Below are 27,597 nucleotides of genomic sequence, written 5' to 3'. Positions count from 1 at the left end.
TATCATCCGAACTCTTCTTGATTTGGAGTTTTTAAATCGATGCCCTTTCTGCTCTTAAACGGGTTGCTTCTGTCGACAGTCGGCTTACATTATTTAACCGTCATGAATAGAAATAATTAGATTCGTTTTAGGAGTGTTCAAGATGTTCAAAAAAGCTGTCAGATATTTACCGTCGTTTCGAGACTTTATTATCAAGCAGAAAACATACAATTCAATGATTATGGGGAGTAATTGTAGCACACTGAGGATAACTTTCATGCTTATAATCCTCTGCTGATTCTTAACACTTAAATAAAGAGAAAAAGGGGTAAAAACACCTGTATTTAGAAGTTTAAGAGCAGATTATACACCCACACACGACATAAAATCCTGTCCATGAAATCTAAATAAAGACTACTTTTAAATCCAGCTGATACACATGTAAAAAAGAAATACCAACACGGTTAAAAAGTAACAGACAAAGAACACAGAGTCAATGACTTTAGCCAGTTTGCTGTAACATCCAGGCTTTCTCTGGTCTTTGGCCTGACTTGCAGCCAACTGTCGGGATGCCCTCACGTCGTCCAGGATCAGTTGCAGCAGGTCACGGTCACAGGGCCGATCCAGGGGAAAGCAACGTTTCCCTGCTTCAAACCGGCCTTTCTCTTCAACTCCGGGAGGCTCTGTGAGGGTGAGCAAAGGGAAGGAGAATTCAGCAAAGCGAGATCCAGCAACATCTCACTGCTTTTCCAGAGCGGAAAGCTGTAAAATCCCATCGTACTTAAAGGAGAATTCCGGCCATTTTACAAACATATCCCATCTGTTGGAGACCCAGGGAAGTTGGCCAAAGGGAAAACCTCGAGAAATTTTCATGCCCGCTGCGCAAAGTTGTCCAATTGCGCTGATTTCTATGAAAGCGGGCTCTATCGGGCAAGCTTGTTAGCTGGTTAGCCCCTGGGTTTAATTGCATTGCTACTGAAACCACGGCCAATTCGGTAAAAAGTATTTTGATACACGTTAAGAGCCTCAGGAAAGGTTAAAAGCTTGCCCGATAGAGCCCGCTTTCATGGAAATCAGCGCACTCGGACAACTTTGCGCAGCGGGCATGAGAATTTCTCGCGGATTTCCCTTTGGCAAACTTCCCTGGGTCTCCAACAGATGGGATATGTTTGTTAAATGGCCGGAATTCTCCTTTAAGTTGGAAGCTGGACGTTTAAGTTTTTAACCCGTTTCCTTCAGTGTATTTATGCTGAAAACAAACCTTTTTGGCTTTTGGCTTCCAGTTGAATATCCGCTGGAGTATCTGCAGAGCCCTGAGCCTTCTTGCCAAGAGAATCCTCAAGATGGAGCAACAAGCTTATCAGCATGGCCTCCAGGACGCTGAGCCACACCATAGTGAAGACCGAAATGCAGTACATGGCTACAATAAAGATGCAGAGATGTTACTGATCAGTGGGATGTTTAGGAACCCGCCGTGCGGATTAGGGCTGAGCAATTTTATCTATACTGCCATATATATCGAGATTTTGTTTCCCCATAAAGTATCGATTTTTCAGCCGTGAATACCAGTTAAATTCTATTCATTTTTATTTATATAGCGCCAAATACAACAAATTTCATCTCAAGGCACTTAAATAATAAAGTCCAATTCAAGCCAATTGAAATTCAATTGGCTTGAATACCAATAGTTTTTAAAAAAAAAAACATTTTAAGCAAACTTTATTGAAAAGTCTGATGTTACAATAAGTGCAAACATTAATATAATACAATACCAGGGGGTCACATTACACAAAACGGTGATAAATTAGTTCATAAAGATGTTATATAAAGTGCATTGCTCAGGTTTTTTTTATGGCTTTTCTGTTTATAGAGAGTTGGATTGTTGTAATGTGTTGTTTGAGTTCCTTGTCAAAAATTAAAAAAGATGGTTTGTGATTAGAGAATTTGCTGCCGCCTGCCGACAGCCGCGCCTGTTACGGTGTTTGCTGCCCAGAAGCCGGGGACTGCTCGGTCTGCACTTCGGTCTGAACGGTCTACACAGCAGGCAGTGATACGAAGGGAGAGAAAATAGGGCTGAGCGATTGTGAGGTCTGACTTTTTCCTGGAGAACCATTTTGTGATGTAAATGTATTACTCTGTTGAATGCATATTGTTTTGAGGAGCAAAACGCTTTATTTTTTAAGCCCCACCCAACTAGCCGGACTACCTTCATCAACACCAAAACGAGGCTGGAACTCGGCTCACAGGACGCAGCAGGGGGGTAAGTCAAATTCAATAAATGATATTGCTAATATGGGATGTCATAAGCCCTATTCGGACGGGACTAGTTCAATGGGGGGACGTACGGTAATGTTGGTTAACCAGACGACGCCAGGGAGAAGAAATGACCAATTCGAACGGGACAAGACATCCCTATAATATTCATCTAACATGGGAGGAGTTGTTGGTTACGCACAACCGTCACATCCTGGATGCTATGCACGTCTTCATTTCACTTCCGTAAACCCCATCTGTAAACAGACATGGCGCCGACCATGCGTGCTTGCAAGCAGCGCTTCATCCAGAACCTCCATGTTTGCAAACAGACACACCTAATTGTTTCTCTTTAAAAGGATGTGACGACATATTCCGTACTTATCACCGAAGGTCGCATTCGCACGGGATTAGTATTACCTATGGTAGATACTCCGGACCGTTTCACAGGAGGTAGAATTCTCGTCAAAGTTTACCGACATACTCCGCTATCTTTACTGACATGGCGCGTTCGGACGGGACTAGATTTCCCGGTTATTATTACTTTACCCCAGGTCCCCCCATTAAACTAGTCCCGTCCGAATAGGGCTATACAGCTTCATGTCAAAAGAGGCGAACTATCCCTTTAAAATCTTTCGGAAAATAATGTAAGTGTATCGAATCGTATCGAATCGTTGGCTGAATATCGTGTGTCGTATCGTGAGATTAGTGTATCGCTGCAGCACTAGTGCGGATGCTCAGCTATCTGAGTCTGAGGGCCGTGTGACCGCCTACCGATCAATGGCAGGCCATTTTCGGTGGAGGGCAAGATGTCCTTCAGAATCAGCAGTAAGACAGAGATGGACAGGAGAATTGTGACCTTGAAGCCCAGCTTTTCACCTCCAGCCTCACAGATGAAGAAGGAAGCCAAATCCAGGATCAATAAGTAGAACAGGGGCACAATTAAGATGATCACATAGAGTAAGGGCTTCCTCTCAAGCGTGACCTGCAACAACAGTCGGATTAGACACCAGCAGACGTGGAGGACAGGGAAAAAAACCTTCCTACAAATATGTTTTTACCATGTAGGTGAGTTTGCTTGTAATCAATTGTCCATCTGTCATATTTTCTTTTACAATTTGCATGCTATTCAGCTGCCATTCTCCCTGAGTAATCATGACCTGCTCAGAGATTCTCGTTATGGTTGTGCCATTTTTGACGGATCCTAAGACGATAGATCTCGCTGTCGGGAATATAAAATAAAAAAAAATAAAAAAACGATGGATCAGTCGTTCTGAGGTTATTCTGGGTGGGAAAAAAACCAGTATTTGAGCCTGTGGGGAATCAGCTGTAAGTTACCATCGGCGCTCATGGATGAAAATGTGATGTTGCAATGTTGCTTATCAAAAGGGAACATGAAGAGTCTGAACTGGCAGGTGAAGGTCAGCCGCTGGCGGGCAGTTGTGGACGTCAAACCACTGGGACGTATGATGACCACTGGATCCATCTGAGCACTACCACCATCAGATGCACTGACAGAACAGAGCAGACCCGTGAAAGACAACATTTACCTGCAATTATTATCCACTAAAGACAGAAAAGAACTTGCACTGAAAACAACAACTTAAAAAACCCTTTGTAAGTATTTGCACTCAAATGATTTAAGTAATATTGAATGCTGCAATATCAACTTAGTAACACTCACTTGCCAGTATCAAGTAAATTTTACTTTTACCATAAAACAAAACAGTTTTGAAGATATTAAGTAACATTTCCTTATGTTATATTATTCTCATGTGTCTATGCATGAAATATCTTTTAATTTATCTAGACTGTTGCTTGTTTGTAAACTCATTTAAATGATTTTATTTGTTTCTCTTTATATTCTTTTATGTATTTTTAATGCTTCTTCCACTCCCTACTGCAATGCTTTTATTTTATGTAAAGCACTTTGAATTGTTTGTACATGAAATGTGCTATATAAATAAATTTGATTTCATTTGATTTGATTAATTACATCTAAGTTTTAAGTTATATTTATTTAAACAAATTAAGTAAACTCTACTTGTTTTTCATAGGCAGGAACATCATTTTACTCAAAATTTTAAGTAAATGTTATATATCTGTAGTATTTGCTGTTGTGAAGTAACTTAGTAGATTTTAACGATACACTTTCAGAGTAAAGTTTATGTAGTATTTCTAGGTTTATGTACATAAAACTATAAAACATTTAAATAGTATGAGGAAACCAAAGTAAAACTTACTCTTCCCCCATAATTCATGTATTACGTTAATAAAATGTTTAATTTTACTTAAGAAGCTCGAGTTCTTACCGAATCTTAAAAATACAAGGCAGAAACTATGAAAAAAATCCCTTTTTTCCGTGTGTCTGTCTTCATAAAAGACAGTTCATGGGGTTTATCCGGCTTCTTCAGCACCTGTTTGCATCAGATCTCACACACATTTAAGCAGTTGCATACGTACTCCTCTTGAATGTTGATGTCAGGAATCCAGACCATCGACCTCGGAAAGGACAGAGTGTCGATCCCACAGAAGTCTGAGGAATTCCAAGTTAGAAATTCATTGGTCCACTGCTGCAAAAAGGAAAAAAAGTTTTACCAAACATTATCTGACACGATTATTGTGGCTTCTAAAACATGTCGACAGTCAAATCAAATCTAATCAAATTTATTTTTATAGCACATTTCATGTACAAACAGTTCAAAGTGCTTTACATAAAATAAAAGAATTGCAGCAGGGAGTGGAAGAAGCATTAAAATACATGAAAAAACAAAGAATATAAAGAGAAACAAATGAAATAATTGAAATGAATTTAAAAACAAGCAACAGTCTAGATAAATTAAAAGATACCGTGAAGATTTCATGTAAAGACACATGAGAAAAGAAATGTTTTTAACCTGGATTTAAAAATGTCTTAAGTAAAAACCATTTCTTACCATTTCAATCCAGTTGTGACTTGTGACAGTTTGAGATTTTTCATTCTGCAGACAATCAGCAGTGTGGTTAAAATGTATCGTACAGAAAATAATTCCACCTCAGAAACCATTTTTACATGGAAATAGTCAATTTATAGAACGTGCGCTCGTTAATCTTGCGTAAAAAGCGCATAATTTAGTGCGTTAGCAGAAATGTAATTTTAATCCAGACTTGTCAGACCAGGCAGCGTTCTTCCAATCTTCTTTTGCCCAGTTCTGGTGAGCCTGTGTGAACTGTAGTCTCAGTTTCCTGTTGTTAGCTGACAGGAGTGGCCATGGGCGTCGCACCCGTGGGGGATGATTTTACAGCAAGATGATTTCACCTTTTTGAATTTTCATTGACCAAATAAAGTTTTAACAAATCATAAAACGTGTTTTAAAGACTCTGTACCCTCTTTAGAATAATTCCATCCAGATTTGAGCAGTGTAACTATGGTAGTTTCCATACAGGACCTAGTTTAGGGCGATCAAAATGCAAAAAAATGCAGTGAAATGGCCCTTTATGCCCATCCATTTAATTGGCGAATCGAAGGCCAACTTCAGCGTCGTGTCTATGGGCTTGATGTGGCGCTCATGTGCCCCCCCTGGATTTTCAGAGGCTTATAACTCAGCCATACAGCATAGCACAGACCTCATTCAAAGTTTGTAAGTGACACGAGACTCTCGGCTTTAACTGAATCAAAGGGTTTGGATATGTCTTATACGGCTTTGACACAACGGCAGTTTACGTTTGAGGGTGCCAAAATCTCAGGTTCTGCGTCTCTCGCACTCAAACTCTCACTCTAAATTTCATTCTTAACGGATTCGTCAAACAAATCTCTCTCATGTCTAAAATATCTGGCCGATCTGGACAAATTTTATCACAAAACGTAGGCATTTTTGTCCTCTTTCACACAATATCACACTCATTGACCTCTGCCACACAGATTTATCACAAATTGTCTCTGAGCGCGGAGTGGTGTCCCTCCAACTGACGTTCCGTCCATTATAAATGGCTAAAATCCTAAAATCAGTGTTTAAATATGATTTTAAAACTGCCATTAAAAAGGAGCCCGACTTGGTAGCCGAATGAAAATGACACCGCTGGCTTCTGCCGTCCCTTGGGGCGCTCACGGTACAAAAATGATTCGGATACGACATTTACTTTTCGAGCTGTGACCGTTTGTTCGAGAAAGTAGGCAAAATGAAACAGGGAGAAGTCTGTGTCAGTTGGTGCAGCTGTCAGTTGGAGCTGCTCGCATGCTGACGAGCTGTCTCCTAGCAACAAGCTTAACAGCCTGCTGTGGGACTGCTTATGAAAGCCAAGATGCCCTATTTTGGAGTTTCCATAACTCAGCCATACAACGTCGTAGAGACCTCATTCAAAGTTTATATGTGACAGGAGACTCTCGACTTAAACTGAACTAAAGGGTTTATCGATTGGGCGGGCAGTAGATTGGCACCCATCAAAATTTCTTCAGAAATTTTCTAGTTGGAGTTGCTGTTGCCTTCCTGTCAAAAGGAACCAGTCTGCCCATTCTCCTCTGACTTCTCACACCAATAAGGCATTTTCTCTGGATATTTTCTCTGTTTTGGACCATTCTCTTTGAACCCCAGAGATGGTTGTGGGTGAAAATCCCAGCAGATCAGCTGTTTCTGACACACTCAGACCAACCAACAACCACGTTCAAAGCCACTTAAATTCCCGTTCTTCCCCATTCTGATGCTCGGTTTGAACTTCAGCCAGTCGTCTCACCACCTCTACATGCCTAAAAGCACTGACCAATCAGCTGTTTGTTAACAGGTAATTGAACAGGTGTCCCTGATAAAGTGGCCGGTGAGTGCAGAAACAGTTTTTTAGTGCAACACCATTTCTTAATAGTTTTAACCTGCTGTACCCAATGAAACTCAAACTAAATGTGTTTTAGATTCCAGTCAGAATCATAACAGTAGCATTGGCCCCAAATAAGAGTGTAAGGACAAAGTTAAACTTAAAGGGACAGTTCGCCTCTTTTGACATGAAGCTGTGTAACATCCCATGCTAGCAACATCATTTCTGAACATCTTCTTACCCCCTGCTGCGTCCTGTGAGCAGAGTTCCAGCCTCGTTTTGGTGTTGATGAAGGTAGTCCGGCTAGTTGGCTGGGGTTTAAAAATAAAGCCTTTTGCTTCTCAAAACAACATGCGTTCAAAAGAGTAATACATCTGCATCACAAAGTCAGACCTCACAATCGCTTGGCCCTATTTTCTCTCCCTTCGTATCGCTGCCTGCTGCCGCCTGCCGACAGCCGTCTGCATGGTCTACACAGCACGCAGTGATACGAAGGAAGAGAGCTTCATGTCGAAAGTTTGTTTGTTTGTTTGTTTTCGTTTAAAGCCAGTTAAGCAGCTGTGGCTATTTCATGGCTAATACAGGTAATACATTGCACTTGACACTAAATACCAACAATGAAATGAATAAATAAATACATTAAATAAGTTTGTTCACATCAATGCACTTCAAAAAAATTTAAAACCTTTAAAGGTGGGACCTTATTAAAAAGACCTACTATAGTACCTTCTTTAAAAAACTGCTGCATTTTTATTCTAAGGGCAGAGTAAGATAGAATATGCTTAATTGATAAGGGATTACCACAAAGATCACATGGGGGAGGTTCACCTCCAGTTAACAAAAAAACATGAGTGAGTCTAGAATGTCCAATTCTACATCTTGTGTAGACAACTTGATCATGTCTACATGAAAATAACGGAGTTGTGATTTGTTTCACAGTATTACATATTTCATGCAGCTCATTTCCAGCACAGTTGTCCCATTCGGCTTGCCATTTATCCATTATGTAGGAAGAAAGTACAGGTTTGATATCAGAGACAGGGATTTGGCATTCAGTAATATCTTCATCCAGGGCTCCTTTAGCAGCACTGTCAGCCTTTTCGCTTCATGTCAAAAGAGGTGAACTATCCCTTTAAGGCTTTCTAACAGTGACTGCTGAGTTCTTCTCAAATTGATTGATTGATTTTTATTTATTTATTTTATTTTGTCATTTATTATTATTTAGTTAGTAGTAGTATTATTATAGTTGTTTTATTGTTGTTAATACAATCATTGTAAATATTTTTTTTAAATGTTGAGCTACTTGACGAATTTGAATTTCCCCCATTGGGGGATAAATAAATAAAGTATTTTTCTATTTCTATTTCTATTTAACTGGAGGAAAAGAACCTAACATCTACTACTGCTCCATAGATAGCACTGAAGCAGAATAAATAAAGAGCAATTTCTTTTGAGTTATCCGACCTTTTCAAAAGTAATTAATGAATACGACTCGCAGGGAAAACTCAGCAACACTTACCGTGTCTAAAATACCAAACATCACCATGTCCAGCTGGACGAGCGTGGCGCTGGTCCAGTCTTTCACTGGTCGCCTTATTTGTAGGATTCTATCTGGGTTGGTCAGGTTTAAGTGATTCAGCAGACCATTGTAAGAGCACTCTGAGCTCCGGCTGCTGGACACACCTGCTGGGAATGAGTTCAACCTTTATTCATGAGCGAAACAGCCCAAAAAACTCCAGATAACCACACAACACAAACCGTTCCAAATCACCTTATGTGTATTAATCAAAGTTTTAGGGCAATAACTCACCAAATAAAGCAAGAAAAGCAAGAGTCCTCGGAGCTGCCATGGCTGTTTGCCTTCAGCTCAGAGTGAGGAATCCCTTTTAAAGCCAAGAGCTGCTTCCACAAACAAAACGCCACAAAGGTGCAAACGACATGTCCACTTAATTGCATTGTGAGAGTGCAAAGACCCTGCTTTGTGTTTGTGTTCTGTGGCCAAATCACCCGAACGTTTCTATTGTTGAGCTGCAGCTGCAGCAAGAGGTCATCTCAGAGAGGTTTTCAGCTTATGTTACACGTGGCTGCAAAGTCTTTTCATTCAAAAGTCCACAAACGAACAAAAGAGACATTTTCATGCTCGTTAATTCGTCCATCCAGTCGTCTCCCAACAGCTCCACAGAACACATCGAATTTCATTTTAAAAATGCTGAGTCATGGCTGGAGATTCCCAGCTTATAGTCGGCTCAGATCAGTGTGGGCTCTGCACGCAGCAGATCATTTGCGTTGTTACGGCCTCACGGTTTTCCTTTGGGAGCGGCTGAAGACAGAGATGGACTTTAGGAACAGAAGAAGAAGAAGAACAGAAGCGAATCGGCTAGAATTAGCTCGTACAGCAAAGACTTTCACACCTTAATCTCCCCCAGGTGACGGTACAGCGGCCCCCATGCACACTCTCAGAAATAGGGGTACAGTACGAGTCCTTTTTTGTCCCCTGAGGTACAATCTATACTAATGTACCCCCTACACTGGAAAAAAATGCAAATACAAGACGTTTGCTTGAAATAAGCAAAAAAAAATCTGCCAATGGAACTAGTGAAAATCGGCTTGTCAAGATTTCTTGAAATAAGATGTGATATTTAGGACTTTTGAGATAAAAGTGTTCTTGAAATTAGCTTAAAGGTCCTATGGCATGAAATTTTCACTTTTTAAGGTTGTTTAACATTAATATGAGTTCCTCTAGCCTGCCTGCGGTCCCCCAGTGGCTAAAAATGACGATAGACCTAAACCATGCACTGGAAATTATTATCCGCCTTTGGTAATGTGACCATGCAGATGGCCTGATCGGGAAAGCCGCCGCTTATGACGTGGAGATTGTTTCCCCCCAGAGCCAATAAACTGCCTTTCCCCGCCCACAGCTCTTTGGCCAGCTCATTGCGCTGTACATGGATGTAAAAAATCTGTTTAGAGCTCCTGCATCAGAACCTCTAAAGAGCCAGTGGACAGATTTAGTTTTTTTCTGGGAAAGTGACGACAGAACCGAAGAGATTTGTGAATGTGTGCGCCAAACATTTCACCGACGAATGTTTCCAGAACTTGGGCCAATACAGAGCCCAATAAGGGAGAGCCCAGACACCCTGCGGAGGAAACTCATTTCAGCCGCTTGTATTCGCGATCTCGTTCTCTCGGTCACTACCCACAGCTCGTGACCATAGGTGAGGGTAGGAACATAGACTGACCGGTAAATCGAGAGCTTCGCCTTCTGGCTCAGCTCCTTCTTCACCACGACGGGCCGGTGCAGAGCCCGCATCACTGCAGACATCGCACCGATCCGCCTGTCAATCTCCAGCTCCATTCGCCCCCTCACTTGGGGAAGGATCTCGCTCATTTTAGACCAAAACCCCCGACTTCAAGCTTCCTGAAGAAGAATGAATCTGCAAATTCAGTGCATTTCATCAGGATAATGATTCATTCATGGTTCCAGAGTCAAAACGCTCAGTCTGTCTGTGTCGTTAGCTCTGCAGCTAATAGCTCTGTCACTGTCGCTAATGTAACGGTAAATAGCATGAGGTATGCGAGTGGACACCTCATCTACTGTAACGCGAGTGTTGTGTACTTATTTGTTGTTTTGATAGCCGTCCTGCTGTTGGTGTTATGGCGCGCACGATATCTGCCTTTCCCCTGATGGAAATGACTCGCGCTACGTGCATCTTTGCAAACCAGAGCAATCAGATGAGAATGTCAAAATCCTCACTCCTGTTTTCCCCTTCACGCACGCCTTTTTTGCTGTGTCTTGTGTAGCACTTGCTTGATGTTTGACTGTGTTAGGAGAGTTGTTCAGTGACTAGTTCGTCATATTGTCAAAGTAAGCTCATTTCAACAGGTTTTGCTAGTTTTACGGCAAAGGGCTGCCGTGCCATCTACGTGCCATAGCGATTCACAAAACATTTGCGCAAGGTTACCACGGGCGTAAGTAATGCCACACCCCCACTAAACGGCTCATTCTGGGGGTCCTAAGGAAAGCTAATTTTTGGGACTGGCTGTAATTCTGCACCAAGGCAGAATTTTGGGGAAAAAAACTCAGATACAGTATTAGGGGACCACTAAAGCCTATAAAAATACATAAAAGCCTCCATTTATTTTCATGCCACAGGATCTTTAAAAACCTCTTCAAATGTAAAAAAAAAGCTTGTATCATATGATATGTAACTCTAAAAAACTTGTTTGTTGTCAAGACTTTTTCATTTAAAAAGATATTCCAGATGTATTGTCCTCAAACAAGTCCCTATATCTGGCTGAAATAGAACTTGTTAAGTGTCTTATATTAAGTGTAATGAGATATTTTGACGAGAAATGAGACAAATATACTTGGTAAGAATTTGATTTTTTCCAGTGTAGGGTTAATTATTGGACCTAAAGGTACATATATGTAGCCTGGGTGCCAGCCGAACTTAGCCCCGCCCATAAAAGTTTTGGTCGCGAAGTTCGGTCTGGCTCTGCTCAGTTGGGAAATCATTATGCCCGACCAAGAATTGGTCGGACCAATCAGATTGCCAGGGCGGGCTTTATACGATGATGGACAGATGATCAACAGGGACATTATCGACTACGTCACTAAAGAGCTGAACACGGCTGCCGCTGGAGAGCTAGGGCGTGTAGATTCTGCCATCGAGTCTGTTCTACAGGATCTCCACATTGCATTAATTTTGAAAGACGAACAGAGGAACGCGATAAAGGCTTTTATCGATAGAAAAGATGTTTTTTCCGTCCTTCCTACAACAAGTGTGTGTCGCTTAATCTACGTCACATACTACGTTGCTCTGATTGGTTGTAGGTCTATCCACTTGAGCGAAGAGGCATTTTTTCTCCTGGTTCGGTTGAAACACGCCCCATACCCGAATCTCTATTGAGCGGTATCAGACTCACATTCTGACTAGAATCGTGAGTATGACGTAGTCAGGCTAACATATATGCACTCAAGTGGTAAAAGGTACATTTATGTACCTTTTTTTCTACATGCTGGGGTACAATAGACAGTCTGTGTTAGGCTTCTTCAGTATAAGGGTACAAAACTATACCTTCTGAGGGTACTGCCCCAGTGACAAGCCATCGTACCCCTAAAGGTACATTCTGTACTTTATTTTCTGAGAGTGTACACACACAGTGAACAACATGGTAAAAGAGAACTCACACAGATACATTTGGCTCCTATAGTTCCTTTATCCAACTGGCTCGTGGTGTTCAATTGCTATATTTTTGCAAAACAAATGATATAAAGTACAGATTACCTCTAAAGAACAGACCTGCAATTTCATTATGTTTAATAAAAGCCCTTTTGTGTCCTTTAACACAAACTAATCATAGTGCAGCTCATCGTTCAACCAGTGATTGTCTTGAAGTCGGTTACATCAACACTAAAGCGGAAGGAAATGTAGAGATTCTGAGATGAAAAAATAGGTATTATTAAATCTGACACTGTTCCTTTAAGGAGATTAGGATTCATTTTAGAAGAAAAGGAGAGAACATGGACTCCACCGGGGTTTCAAAAGCCCAGAAATGACTGTATTTGTTGGCAAAACGTGTGAGCTGAGCTTTTTTAGGTGTTTGGCAAGGCCAAAGAATTCTTAAAGAAATAAGAATATAGAAGCATCTGCTGAAGTAAAACCAAATTTAGGAGCAGTTTCCTCTGCCTCTTATTTCATGATAAACTTGAGTTCCTCTGCTGTCTTTGGCAAATGTGACCATCTAACTCACAGTTTCACAGCAGCTGGTAAAGAAACAAGTGATGTAAACTTCTGAGCATGATGAGCTAGGTTGGGCAAATGTAGACAAAACAAACTGTGATTAAACCTCAAGACCCAAAACGTTGGCACTAAAACTGCCTTTACATTGTAAAGTAGCGCTCAGACACACAAAGGAACCAGATTCCTCAGAAGTGCACGTCCGTTGGCAGCTGGAAGTCTTTGAAGGTGTAGAAAGAAACGTCTCCGTGGTCCACGACGGCGAAGACGACGGGGACGTCTCCGCTCTGGGAGGCCAGCAGCTTGATGGCTCGCAGGTCCGGCACGGCATCGTTGAAACTGAGACGCACAGCGGAGGGAGTCGGGTCGCATCGGTTAGCAACGTTAACGCTCGAGGCTCAGACAAAACAATGCGTATCTTTAGCTTTTTATTCTGAGAATAGATAACAATTAGGGCTGGGCAACGATAAAAATGTTTAATCTAATTAATCTCATGATTTCCCTGATTAATCACGATTAATCGCATTTGTACGCAAAATCCAAAAATGAATCCAAAAGTAGTGTATAGCTTTTAGCATTTAGCTTTATTTTAAATGTGCTGCCATATGAATGAAAGTGCCATAACATTTGTTGTGCAAACACACTTTTAACATCAGCATCTTTCTGTAGTTTTTATGTAGAAGCCTCGCTCCACTGTCTGTTTCCTTGAATGACTTGCTGCTATCAGTTGTGTGTTTTGCCTTTAAGTGATATTTTAGACTGGAACTACTATGCTGAGAAGACAATTCAACTTGGCTGTAAATGCAGGAGTTTTTTAAAACATTTATTTTGAAATACGTGCTTTTATGTTGAAACAAGTAAAACAGGAAGTAGCGCCGGTTAGCTCCATTAGCTTCACACAGAGACCGAGGAGCACCTGTAGCGGTGATGTTACCTGCTAGTTTATCTTTATTTTATCACTCCATGCTTCGTGGTGTTTGCTGTAACTGTGTGAATGTGATGCATTCAACAGACTTGTTGTGCCATATTCCTGTTGTAAGAATTGCACGTTAGCTCTGGCTTGTTCATCTAAAGGGAATGAGCTAACCAGCCAATCAAGCAACGGGAACCGAATAGCGCCAACACCTACCTGCATTTCATAATGAGGTTGCCAGATAAGCTCTGAAACGACGCCAATAAGGGCAAACGACGCATTCTAAACCCAGCATAGTAACAGCTGTTTCAGAGAGCCTTTTAGGGAGGTTCTGAGCCATTACAGACCCAACCAATATTTTTTTGGCCTACATATCACATCACAGAACAAGGACTAATGCCCCATTCAACCTTTCTCTATCAGATTTGAATCTATGGCCTCTTTAGAATTCTAAACCCTGCGTTAATGCGCGATAAAATATTTATCGGCGTTAAATAATTAACAAGTTAACGCGATAATAACGAGTTAACTCGCCCAGCCCTAATGACAATTAATCATCTTAATTGTAGCCTCATCAGACAAAGAGCTCCCTCATCTCAAAATCTATTCACCGTCTTTTTCTGCAAGTGGATCCTGAGTAAACAAAGCTCGGCTGGATGTTGCCTACCTGCACACACACATGCGAGAGTACGGCTTTCCCGGGCTGCTCTTCTTGAAGTCGGCCACCGAATCAGGCTGGTAAACATTGAAACAAATCCTCCACTCATCTGAACCTTTTAACCTGAGGGCACAAAGGACAAACGCGCCCTGCATCAAAGCACAATTCATCACAGGTGGTAAACAGGAGCCCAGCCGTGCCCAGGCTTTATGGGTTTGTGAATTAAAGATGGACGTCCCAGCTGATTTATCTTCCTCCACAGGTGAGTCAGAGCTGATCTCCTCTCATTACAACGAGCAGAAACCTGCGGCGTGAGCTCAGGATTGTTCAAACATTTCAGGCACGGATGAATCCAGGCTCAGACCGAAACTATTCAGGGTTTCTGCCATTAAACTGACTTTTTCCCACCATTCTGAGTGAGTTATTAGGGCACACACACTTTTCCCAGAGTCATACAGCTGAAACTATTCAATTTCTTCTCATTTTAAAGAAGGAGGCCATGACGAGTCTCCTGAACGACCTGACCTCGAACCAAGCTGCATTTCTCCCTTTATCTTCTTTTCTTATAGTCCTGCGGTAGTTCTAATTTTTAGTTATAAAATGTTCATGAGCGGCACCATTTCAGGACACTCCTGAGCCTCAGCATTTGCCTTCAGCCCGTGTTGTATGAGAGTCTCTCATCATACATTAATGCCTACAACCCCACCTCCACTTTTCCACATGTAAAACATTTTGCATGAAACAGCAAATTAGGGCTGGGCAACCATTAAAATGTTTAATCTAATTAATCACATGATTTCCCTGATTAATCACGATTAATCGCATATGTACGCAGAATCCAAAAATGAATCCAAAAGTAGCGTATAGCTTTTAGCATTTAGCTTTATTTTAAATGTGCTGCCATATGAATGAAAGTGCCATAACATTTGTTGTGCAAACACACTTTTAACATCAGCATCTTTCTGTAGTTTTTATGTAGAAGCCTCGCTCCACTGTCTGTTTCCTTGAATGACTTGCTGCTATCAGTTGTGTGTTTTGCCTTTAAGTGATATTTTAGACTGGAACTACTACGCTGAGAAGACAATTCAACTTGGCAGTGTTTACAGATGACTTTGGTTCTGTCGACTCCGCCGTCTGGAAGAACTTTAAAATGAAAATGGCCGAGTAAAAGTTCCGTACCCTTCTCCATGTTTGGTGGATCCGCCGATTACTTTCTTTTCCTGTTCCGCAGCAGACAACAACAGACTTTTACAAAATAAAAGCCTGTGAGCAAAAGACTTTTACAAAATAAAAGCCTGTGAGCAACAGACTTTTACAAAATAAAAGCCTGTGAGCAACAGACTTTTACAATAATAAAATATATAATAAAACCTGCGCTAATGCGCGATAAAATATTTGTCGGCGTTAAATAATTAATGAGTTAACGCGATAATAACGAGTTAACTCGCCCAGCCCTACAGTAAATACAGCCTAAACACTTCCAGATGTGTTATTAATCTGCTGGTGCATCTGACAGGTTGAAAAGAGGGTGAAATCCTGTCTTATAAACTCTGTTCACGTTCGGTGGTGTCACAATGCGGGGACTGGAAGTATAAATCTGTAAGCATGCGTTCACGCTCGGCTTTACAAAGCATGACATTAGAATGAATGAAAAAGGTAAAATAAAACCTTTCATCACACATATTTAGCAGATTTTCTCTCTTGTGAAGGAATCAAAGGCTTTGGGTTCTTCTTCAGAGAAACTTCCACACAGTGATCCGTTCACCGTGTGTTTCCTTTGTAGTATGTTGTGTTTTTTTTTTTTAAATTAAAGTTAACTTTTAAGACGTAAAAACTATCTGGACTGGGCGTTTTTAATCATAATTTGTTCACCTTTACTCCCAGTGCTGTTTAACAAACCCTAAAGCCACCTTCAGACATCATGCAACAGCTTGATAAAACCCTGTCACGTGGTAACATTAAAGGGGAAGTTCCTTTTTTAAAATTTATGTCTGGCATAAAATCCGTTCATCTGCTCACGATAACAGTTTGGTTAAAGTCGGCGTCCTTCTGAAGATATTTAGATCTCTGGAGATCGGCGTATATCCATATAACGGGAGAGAACAGAGCAGAGACAATACAGCCTCTAAATAAGGCATTATCTGTCTTTATTTCACCAATACTTTAAGACCAATGAATGAATGAACGCGTATTGCACTGTTAGCTCAGAGCTGCCATGTTGTTGTTATCGGGGGGCTTATAGGAAGCTTTCTACACATGCGTCTACTGGGATGATGCCATCAACGAGCGCCGCTGCAGCGCAGCTCATTTACTCCGGTAAGGATGTCCATCGTTCTCAAAGTCGTCGTCCACGTCGTCAAAATCTGATAAATATCCTGCCATGTTGCACAAAACTAGCAGCAGCAAACTCTGTGTGAAGTTAGCCGACCGTCACAGAGCACGTCCTCGCCCCCGATAACAACAACACGGCAGCTCTGAGCTAACAGTGCATTCATTCATTGGTCTTAAAGTATCGGTGAAATAAAGACAGATAATGCCTTATTTAGAGGCTGTATTGTCTCTGCCCTGTTCTCTCCCGTTATATGGATATACGCCGATCTCCAGTGATCTAAATATCTTCCGAAGGACGCCGACTTTCACCAAACTGTTATCGGTGAGTAGATGAACGTATTTTATGCCAGAAATAAAAAAATAAAAAAAGAACTTTCCCTTGAATGTGTAGTTAATTTCTATTTGGTAGCTACAGAGAGATCCACATGGCAGCTGCTCCCGTCTCTTACCTGGATCCTCCCTCCAGTAAGTGTGTAGATTTAATCACATCGATTTTGTCCAACAGCTCGGCTGGAACGAAACACAGACAGATTAACGTCACATCCAGCTCGTCTTTTCGGCTCTGAAACGGATTCCTGCCGTAACTCACCGGTGGAGATGGGCTGCGTTGGGTCGTGCAAAGGTTTAACTTCCTTCTTCCACAAGTGAGCCGGCCGGCCTTGACGCTTCGCCTGCCGCCTCTCCAGCAGCTCCTGATACTCGGCCCAGTTTCTGCACCGTCGAACCTTAAAAGGAAGCGAGATGTTTCCAGTCGTTCGGTCGCATGTTTTTACCTTTTCAGGTGGCACAAACCTCTCTGTCTCTGTTCACATCCCAGCGCCGCCTGCGTCTGTCCCCTTCCCTCCTCTCCTCGCCCGCAGACATCTTCACCTTTCGCAGGTTTACCCTCTGCATCCAGCGGGCGACGTCACAGACCCCCACGCTCAGATCGGCGGGCAGCAGCGACGGCTCTGGAGGGGCCATGCGGCCGGGGCCGCGCTCCCTGGCGCCCAGGTCAGGGAACGGGATGGCGCTGAAGTCCCAGCGCGAGGAGCTCGAGGCAGAGCCGATGCTCGAGCCTCTGGCGGAGTCCTTTCCGGGAACCTCGGCCATCCACCAGCTCCTGCCGCCGCCCTCGTCTGCAGAACTCTTCTGGGCCTCAGGGGTCAGTGAGGAGGTCGTCAGGCGGTTCTCAGGATCATCTTTAACGCTGCCGTTATCCTCCAATTTCTCAGTTGTGGATTCTTCTCGAGTTTCAGTGCGACTGCAGACAGGACAAAAAAAAAAAGCCTGTGAGGAAACCTTTCACGTCCACAGGCGGCGCTTCTGAGCAGGGACTCCGTTTACCTGCACGTCGGCGTGGGACTGGCGCTGCGTTTCCTCTTCAGCGGCCGCCCTGCTGCGTCACGCGACCGGGGAAGGTTCAGCCGTCTCTCGTAGGCCGACGGCTCCGAGCTGGAAGAACCCAAACACAGCGCCCACAATCAGCCTCCTGGAGGACATTCTGACTCGTGAAAGCATGAAAATCAACTGTGACCAATCGGATCAGCGCCGCGTTAAATCCGTTTTAGCCGATTAGGCGTCTCATGGCCTCCATGTTGCATTCAGCAACTGTTTCACCATACGATGAATTATTTCACTGCAAAAAGTGAAATCTAAGTAAAAAGAAATATCTTAGATCAAAGGGATATATGCTTATTTTTTGTCCGATAAGATAGTTCTTCTTAGGAAGCAGTTTTTATGTTCGACTGTTTCACTTGTTTGAAGTGTTTCTGTCCTTAATGATCTAAATAAGATATTACAGCTTGTTACTGACATGTTATGCTTGAAGCTAGAATATCAACAGTTTCCAAGCTGGTTTCAAGAAATATAAGGCCTAGTGAATACCACTATGTCAAGATAATGGCTCAAGCATTTACTTAATTCAAGAATATTTTTCAATATATTGAGAAAATAGGCCACGTGTATTTAATTAGAATCAAGAAAAATGTACTTGTTATTAGTTAAAATACACTAATTCTAAGGTATTTGTGGGTTAATTGAGATTAGATATTTTTACTTGTTTTGAAAAATCTTGACAAGCCACATTTTCTTGTTCCATTGGCAGATCATTTTGCTTTTTTTTAAGCAAAATACACCTAATTGTTGTACTGTGGGCCGGCCGGCTCCCTGCTGTGGCGTTCAACCACCTACAGCTCTGCAGCCTGAGTGAGGAGACGGTTCTCCACCTGCTGCAGCCACGCGTTGGAGATCAGAAAACAGGAGCCTCTCAACTGCTTATGGTTCATATTCTGATGGCAGAATATTTGCATCCGATCGGGGCTCCAGACCGCGACCATTCACCTGTCGTCACATTGTTCAGAACTCAGCTGTCGGACAGCGAGCACATCGCTCCTGCTCTAACCCGGTTTGTTTCCGAACTGATCTTCACATCTTATCACTGACTTCTGAAGCCCTTCGTGGCCTTTCACCTTCTTATTTATCCGACCTTTTGGTAAAAGACTGAGATCCTCGGACAGATGACTTTTACTGGCTGCAGAGACACGCTTTGAGTCCAGAGATGACAGAGGATTTGAAGTCGTATATATAGAGAAAATACCAAACGGATGTTTCATTTTAAGGGAAGAGTCATTCCTCTCCTCATCGAGCACTGATTCACTCTGATTTTCCCCATAAGTTTGTGAATTATGTCAGTAATGCAGTTAAAAGGGTAAAACATACGACGGCGCTGTGTTAAAGTTGATTTAAGCCGTTCGTTCAGCAGCACTGGTGCCAGGAGTAGGAAACGTCAGCCTGGAGCTTTGCTTCTATTTCGTATAATTTAATAAATTCACTCAGAAAAGGGGCAGAAGTGCCACTTCAACACACTGAAAACCCCCCAAACAGGATGTAAGCCGGTGGGAAACGCAGCTCGGCATTTGTCAGAGCCAGCAGGGAGACGCGTGCTTTCCTGAAAATTCAAAATTAACTAAGTCCACGATGGAAGATGAGGCTCCGCAAGCTACATTAACCGAGAGAAACAGACTGATGGAAACAATAAAAAGCAGACTCCAGTGCTCATCCGCACAGCAAATCCCGTCCGAATGAGACATTAAGGTTCTGTTACCTGGGATCGAACCTGTGCACCACGTAGCCGAGCCTCTTCAGATGCCCAAACACCTTTAGGATGAAAAAAAGAGTCTTTAGAACAGCTCATCGGTGCCTTCCACCTTCAGAAAAGTCATCAGACTCCCAGTCCCACCTGGTACTGCTGCAGGCTGACAGTGCGTGAGCACAGGAACCTCTCATAGCCGTCCTGGATGGAGAGTGGCAGCTCCTTATGAAACACCTGCAGGTTGCCCTGGTTACACACACATGTATATACATTCAGAGTCAGAGAAGTCATGGCTTAATAATGCCCGTTAATTATTAGTTCTGGCATGTTTCCTCTACAAATAGAACTGAATAAATAGAAATAATTAAGGACTCTTTATTGCTAAACCACATCCCGACGAACAGGTTTGGCGCGTCACTCACACACTCCATCAGGTAGAGCGCCTCTTCGGGGAGGAGACGCTGCTTTCCGTCTGCAGAACAGCCCATCGTCTGCCAGAACTTTCCCTGTGGCCCCAAAAACAAGAAGTTTAAGATGATTTGGCGAATATTTCCGACACGGTTCAGCTGGTCTTTGAGTGCGCTGCTCGATCGTTCCTTTTCAAACTGGGATGAACGAGCCACAGAGCTTTTCTATCATCCGCCGGTTCGGTGACGTCACTCCCAAAGAAAGAAAACACGCTTTAAAAGACTGTGACTGTGTTTTAACAAACAGATGTTCAACAAAGCCACATCTGTAAGTAGAACACGTGTTGTTACCAGCTGCCTTACTGCTCTTAACCCTTTGTGCGGTCTTAACATTGTGTTCACTCCCTTTGTCCTACGGGTCAAAAATGCCCCGCCCTACCAAAGCCCCAAAATAAAGCAACTTAATTGAATTTTAAATCCAAAATCTATTTTTTTATGATGAAACCAACTGTCAGTTGGACCAACAGTTTTCTTGTTTTCTCAGTTTTCTTTTACATAATAAAGGTTTATTATTGCTATTATATAAATGTGAAGTAATTACTTCTGAATTAATTATATTGAAAGGGAAAAAAAAACAGTGAACTATTTTCTGGTGTTTAAATGTTTTTATAATTCACGGTTCAAAAATGACCCATAAGACAATCTTTGTACCCTAGTGGTGTACAGCCCACATAGGTAATAGGTAAGGTAATTTTATTTGGTCATTATAATACATAACAAAATATAAACATCAATCGATTTCTTTGATCATGTAATGACCAAAAGGGTCTAGGCTGAAGTAAAAAGAAACTAATTGTGCCTAGCCCTATTACACACGTTATATATGATTCCAAGAAAACAAGACTAGCAAACACAACTCACATGGAAACATAAACAAAAATAAAGTATGACTTTTTCTAATGTCCCTTTAGGAAAAGTCATCAAATTTCAAGTTGGAAAAAGATAGTTTAAGGTATTTTTTTCTACATTAAACATTGTAGTGGCTCACTTTTGACCCGCAAGACAACAGGAGGGTTAAACAGATGTGGAAATTATTTCATCCCTCTTTCCTTCTAAAAACCCCTTTATTTACCTTTAATCATTCACTTATTCTGTTGTTACTTCTTTAGTTTGTCTTAACGCTGTCAGAAGCTGTTGTTTTTGCTTTGCGTTCATTCCTGAATTGAATTAGATTGAACAGAATTGACATGATATTAATTGGCCTTATCAATAAGGTCACTTTTACACAGATGTTCCTCATAGTTTTTGGGTAAAAACACACCAACGAGTGGGTGGAAGTAGTTAAAAATCTGCATCTTTTTGGCTTCCCAAACAGGTGGAGTGATAAGGAGCGTTTAATAAGTTAATAAGATCAGCCAATAACGTCGATAAAAGGGAATAGATGTGTGAAAAGTGTGCAAAAAGAGAAAATTCCTGCATCTGCACCCTCAGCCTGATCATTCTAGAGTGACAAATTCTTTCCAAACAGATCTATTCATGTCATTCCCACAATATACTGAAAATAACTGATTATTTGATTAGATTTCAGGGTAAAGAAAACAAACACTTGTCCTGTATCACACAGCCCAAGGCTGACAAATAGGAGGAGCCGTACTCACAGCTGGAGACTGGAGCTCCACAATCTGCTCACCTGGAATCCACACGGCTTTAACCAGGCTTCCTCTGCAGAGAAGTAGAAACAGACACTTTCCAGCTCAGGCTGCGGGAACACAACCTGACATAACCTGACATAACCCGACATATCCCGACACATCCCGACACAACCCGACACATCCCGACACAACCCGACACAACCCGACACAACCCGACACAACCCGACACATCCCGACATAACCCGACATATCCCGACACATCCCGACACAACCCGACACATCCCGACACAACCCGACACAACCCGACACAACCCGACACAACCCGACACATCCCGACACAACCCGACATATCCCGACATAACCCGACATAACCCGACACAACCCGACATATCCCGACATATCCCGACACAACCCGACATAACCCGACATATCCCGACATATCACGACATAACCCGACATATCACGACATAACCCGACACAACCCGACATAACCCGACACATCCCGACATATCCCGACACATCCCGACATATCCCGACATAACCCGACACAACCCGACATAACCCGACATATCCCGACACAACCCGACATAACCCGACACAACCCGACACAACCCGACACAACCCGACATATCCCGACACAACCCGACACAACCCGACATAACCCGACATATCCCGACATATCCCGGCATAACTCGGCATATCCCGACATAACCCGACATATCCCGACATATCCCGGCATAACTCGGCATATCCCGACATATCCCGACACAACCCGACATATCCCGACATATCCCGACACAACCCGACATAACCCGACATATCCCGACACAACCCGACACAACCCGACATATCCCGACACAACCCGACACAACCCGACACAACCCGACATATCCCGACACAACCCGACATAACCCTACATATCCCGACATATCCCGGCATAACTCGGCATATCCCGACATAACCCGACATATCCCGACACAACCCGACATAACCCGACACAACCCGACACAACCCGACATATCCCGACACAACCCGACACAACCCGACATAACCCGACATATCCCGACACAACCCGACATAACCCGACATAACCCGACATAACCCGACATATCCCGACACAACCCGACATAACCCGACATAACCCGACATAACCCGACATATCCCGACACAACCCGACATAACCCGACACAACCCGACACAACCCGACATATCCCGACACAACCCGACACAACCCGACATATCCCGGCATAACTCGGCATATCCCGACATATCCCGACATATCCCGACATAACCCGACACAACCCGACATATCCCGACATAACCCGACACAACCCTACACAACCCGACACAACCCTACATATCCCGACATATCCCGACACAACCCGACATAACCCGACATATCCCGACATAACCCGACATATCCCGGCACAACCCGACATAACCCGACATATCCCGACACATCCCGACATAACCCGACATATCCCGACATATCCCGACATAACCCGACACATCCCGACATAACCCGACACAACCCGACATAACCCGACATAACCCGACATTACCCGGCATAACCCGGCATAACCCGACATATCCCGACATATCCCGACATAACCCGACACAACCCGACATATCCTGACATGACCCGACATAACCCGACATATCCTGACATATCCTGACATAACCCGGCATAACCCGACATATCCCGACATATCCCGACATAACCCGACACAACCCGACATATCCTGACATGACCCGACATAACCCGACATATCCTGACATATCCTGACATAACCCGACATAACCCGACATAACCCGACATAACCCGACACAACCCGACACAACCCGACATATCCCGACACAACCCGACACAACCCGACATAACCCGACATATCCCGACACAACCCGACACATCCCGGCATAACTCGGCATATCCCGACATATCCCGACATAACCCGACACAACCCGACATATCCCGACATAACCCGACACAACCCTACACAACCCGACACAACCCTACATATCCCGACACAACCCGACATAACCCGACATATCCCGACATAACCCGACATATCCCGGCACAACCCGACATAACCCGACATATCCCGACACATCCCGACATAACCCGACATATCCCGACATATCCCGACATAACCCGACACATCCCGACATAACCCGACACAACCCGACATAACCCGACATAACCCGACATTACCCGGCATAACCCGGCATAACCCGACATATCCCGACATATCCCGACATAACCCGACACAACCCGACATATCCTGACATGACCCGACATAACCCGACATATCCTGACATATCCTGACATAACCCGGCATAACCCGACATATCCCGACATATCCCGACATAACCCGACATAACCCGACATATCCTGACATGACCCGACATAACCCGACATATCCTGACATATCCTGACATAACCCGACATAACCCGACATAACCCGACATAACCCGACATAACCCGGCATAACCCGGCATAACCCGGCATATCCCGACATAACCCGACACAACCCGACATAACCCGACATATCCCGACATAACCCGACATAACCCGACATATCCTGACATATCCTGACATAACCCGACATAACCCGACATAACCCGACATAACCCGACATAACCCGACATAACCCGGCATAACCCGGCATATCCCGACATATCCTGACCCGACATAACCTGACCAGCCGCGCCTATTCAGAGACAACACGAGAAGCCGGACAGCCTCTCCCATTCTCTGGCTGTCAAGTTTTTTTTCTACAATTCTAGGTCATTATTGGCTAAATCGACAAAAAACTCATCACTTCCGAGGCTGCTCGGCGTCTCTGGGGGTAGATTAGACGTGGGCGTGTCAAAATGAGGGGCTGTGTCGTGATGATTGGAGTTAGTGTTTGTCCATCATGAGAGATTCTGTGGCAGCCGAATTTTTAATCGGGGAGAAGTAGCACGCTGGAACTTCAGTCCCAAAGCGGATACCAAAGAGACTGGTTGTCTGTGAAAGTGCTGTCGGAGTTTCACTCATTTCCCATCGTTTCCATTTCCATCCTCACACACATACACTTTTGTAAATAAGAAACACATCCTTGTTGTTTAGAAGTTTTGTCAATCATATTCCTGTTGTGCATTTGTTTGTAGCTAAGCAATTAGCAACACCAAATGTAGTCGACATGCTTTTAGCCAATCGTTTTGATAGTCTGTCATACGCGTAATATGGGCTTCCCCTGTTTTAAAAGTCAGCAGCCGCCACTGAACCTGACATAACCCGACTCTTTCTGTAAGAGTTTCCCACATTTTCAGGGTCTGTTTCCAGACAAAAAAACTAAAAGATAGCTGATATATCACAGGGTCTATATGTCACTTTATGTTCAAAGTTACGATTTAAACATGTAATAATGCGTTGCTGCCCTGATGTTGCATTCAAGGACAGCGAGCAGGCAGAGACCAAACCATCCCTGAATGCATCACGGAGGACAGATCTACTCACAGCCTCTCCACTCTCTCCTCTGATACGAGGCTCCAGTGTTCATCCAGACTCTGCTCCAGCCGCTGTCTCTGCTCGTCCGAGTCATTCGGGAAGAAGTCCTTCTGTCCTCTGACGGGTATTTTATGACTCCTGGAGCGGGCTGCGAACAGCTCGGATGGACTGCAAAGTTAAAGAAGAGCCACAACGCTCAGCTCCGGGGACTTTGTTTCATCATTTCACCACGAAAGAACTCGTATATACGAAGCTACGTCTGTAGGAAACTGCAGACAGCTGCTCATTAACAAGCAACTGGACACAAGACTCCCATTAAAGTGATCCAAAGGAAAAAAACTCTTCTGTCTCATGGCCTTCTTCTGCTTATGTTTGTTCTTAAAATTGCTCCGTTGCTCCAACTGGCTTGAAGGAACTTGGACAGAACAGGCGTCCAAGTCAAAAAGTCTGAGTTTAGTGTCTCAGAGGCAGATCTGGTTGAATTCTCTAAATACAGACAGAAGTTTGAATGCTTTCTTTATCTTTAACATAGAAAACGCTGCACATAAGGAGAGAATTACGTAATTAAGAACACTGAAAGCAATGCTCGATGAATATCATACAGGTGTAATAACTGAGAGGAACAGGAGGATGATTTTGAGCAGCCTGAAACATTATATTCTAATTAAGAAGATGAGATAATATAATTTCTTATTATAACAATAGGATAAGTAAACAGTCTCCATGACACATGATAAGAACACATTAAGTAGACCAAGTAGCCCATTTAATGTGCGTTTAATATTTGAACAGTTGGAGGTTCATTACAGCAGACTCAATCACAGATTAGTGGAAGTCGGGTCGGTTTGCTGTTGAATGCAGCCCTCATCAAGTCGAGGAAAACTGCTGAAGAAGAGACGATAAATCTGTCTTTTTATTCTGTAATGTGTGAGTTCCAGCTCAAAAACCTAAAATACAACTTCTACAAGAGGCAAACACACCTAATTCTTAGTTATGTTCCAGTATTTGTTATCAATAAATGTGTGATATTCCCAATCTTACCGTCGCCAGAAAAAAAAAAAAAATCATTCAACCCAATCCCATCCTGTGGGCGTTAGATAATTAACAGACTAAAATAGTGTCACAGAGATAGTTCTTTAAATGATTAGGTGCTTTTAAAATGGCTGTGATATAGTATGATAAATATTATTTCAAAGAAAACTGAGTGAAACATAATAGAAAGTACGGGTATAAATCCTTATAAAGGCAAAAATGGGATGTTTTTTTCTTACTGTATTTATTGTATATATTTATCTTATTGAGTATTGCTGACACTGAGAGAATCTCTTAATTTCACAATAATATCTGTAAGGTTATAAATATCATTCTGATAGTTTGTTGCATATTTAACTGCTCTGACACGTGCATTACTACAGATAATAATAATAACAATAATGAAAGCAGCTCTGAGTCATATGATCATGATTCACTGGAAAGGAACCCCACCAAAACCTGTTTTACAAGATGAAACTAATCATCACTGCTACCATTCTTTGTCTGTGTTAATGGCGAACAGTTCATTTTGCTACAAAAAAAGTCAGGTTGCTTTTCACCAAAACACACAACAGAGGGGGACAGAGAGCTAAATACACACCACAGAGCATAAAAATACTGCTAAAACCAGCCGAGGTACAATTTCTGTGACAGCAACGCCTCCAGAAATAATCAAAGCTACATCTACAAACCCGATTCTGTTCTTCTAATCAAAATTTCAACAGTGTTTTTAATGCATCTGAACTTGGCTGGTAGCATTAAATGAACCAGCCGCACCATGTGCACAAGCCAACAGTGTGAGAGTTCAGACAGCAGGAAATACGTAACAAATAGCCGCTGAGGGAGAAAATGTAGGTTAAAATATTCACTGATTAAATGGCTAATAACCGTAAAACAAAAGCGGAAACGCACCTTAATATTTCACTGTAGAACTTCAGTTCACTGTCTCTCTTGTTTTGGTCCGCCATGACAGTCCGTTCTCCGCCCGCAGCTGTTGTGCTCTGGGTCCTAGCGCCCGTCTGGTCTCTCTCTCTCTCTATTTCGTTTTTTTTTATTGGCGTTGGCAAACAACTTATAGAAGCATTACCGCCACCTACTGTTAAGGAGTGTGTATCACATGACAATTATATATATCCCTATATTTATATACACTTGTGCAATATATATATATATATATATATATATATATATACATATATATATATATATATATACATACACATATATATACATATATATACACATATACACAGGGCTGGACTGGCATCTGAAAAGTGCCC

General features: G+C 42.7%; 2 protein-coding genes across 4 annotated transcripts; both read right to left on the bottom strand.

Annotated features, from left to right (window-relative positions):
* Positions 1 to 136: 136 nt before the first annotated feature.
* On the bottom strand, positions 137 to 8,869 carry LOC142371125 (5-hydroxytryptamine receptor 3A-like). Its single transcript, XM_075453734.1, has 9 exons — positions 8,828 to 8,869; positions 8,537 to 8,700; positions 5,169 to 5,213; positions 4,696 to 4,805; positions 3,571 to 3,743; positions 3,294 to 3,454; positions 3,007 to 3,217; positions 1,241 to 1,399; positions 137 to 662 (listed from the first exon to the last, which is right to left on the bottom strand). The coding sequence occupies exons 1-9, from the start codon at positions 8,865 to 8,867 to the stop codon at positions 400 to 402; spliced, it is 1,326 nt and encodes a 441-aa protein (XP_075309849.1). The 5' UTR covers positions 8,868 to 8,869; the 3' UTR covers positions 137 to 399.
* tsen54 (TSEN54 tRNA splicing endonuclease subunit) lies at positions 8,725 to 27,303 on the bottom strand. 3 transcript variants are annotated; one of them, XR_012767970.1, is made up of 13 exons: positions 27,230 to 27,303; positions 25,295 to 25,453; positions 21,799 to 21,862; positions 20,156 to 20,239; positions 19,881 to 19,979; positions 19,746 to 19,798; positions 17,987 to 18,094; positions 17,453 to 17,903; positions 17,250 to 17,385; positions 17,110 to 17,170; positions 14,339 to 14,452; positions 12,209 to 13,097; positions 8,725 to 9,337 (listed from the first exon to the last, which is right to left on the bottom strand). XR_012767970.1 is itself a non-coding variant. In XM_075453732.1 (12 exons), the coding sequence occupies exons 1-12, from the start codon at positions 27,283 to 27,285 to the stop codon at positions 12,947 to 12,949; spliced, it is 1,536 nt and encodes a 511-aa protein (XP_075309847.1). In that variant the 5' UTR covers positions 27,286 to 27,303; the 3' UTR covers positions 12,014 to 12,946. The 3 variants fall into 3 exon arrangements, 2 of the variants coding, with proteins under 2 accessions (XP_075309847.1, XP_075309848.1); XM_075453732.1 differs by lacking the exon at positions 8,725 to 9,337 and having other exon boundaries at positions 12,014 to 13,097; XM_075453733.1 differs by lacking the exons at positions 8,725 to 9,337; positions 27,230 to 27,303 and having other exon boundaries at positions 12,014 to 13,097; positions 21,831 to 21,862; positions 25,295 to 25,342.
* Between the last annotated feature and the right edge of the window lie 294 nt (positions 27,304 to 27,597).

Source organism: Odontesthes bonariensis, chromosome 21 (genome assembly GCF_027942865.1).
Source record: "Odontesthes bonariensis isolate fOdoBon6 chromosome 21, fOdoBon6.hap1, whole genome shotgun sequence".
NCBI classification, from domain to species: domain Eukaryota; kingdom Metazoa; phylum Chordata; class Actinopteri; order Atheriniformes; family Atherinopsidae; genus Odontesthes; species Odontesthes bonariensis.
Note: the sequence above shows the minus strand (reverse complement) of the source record. Positions and strands in the feature narration are given on the sequence as shown.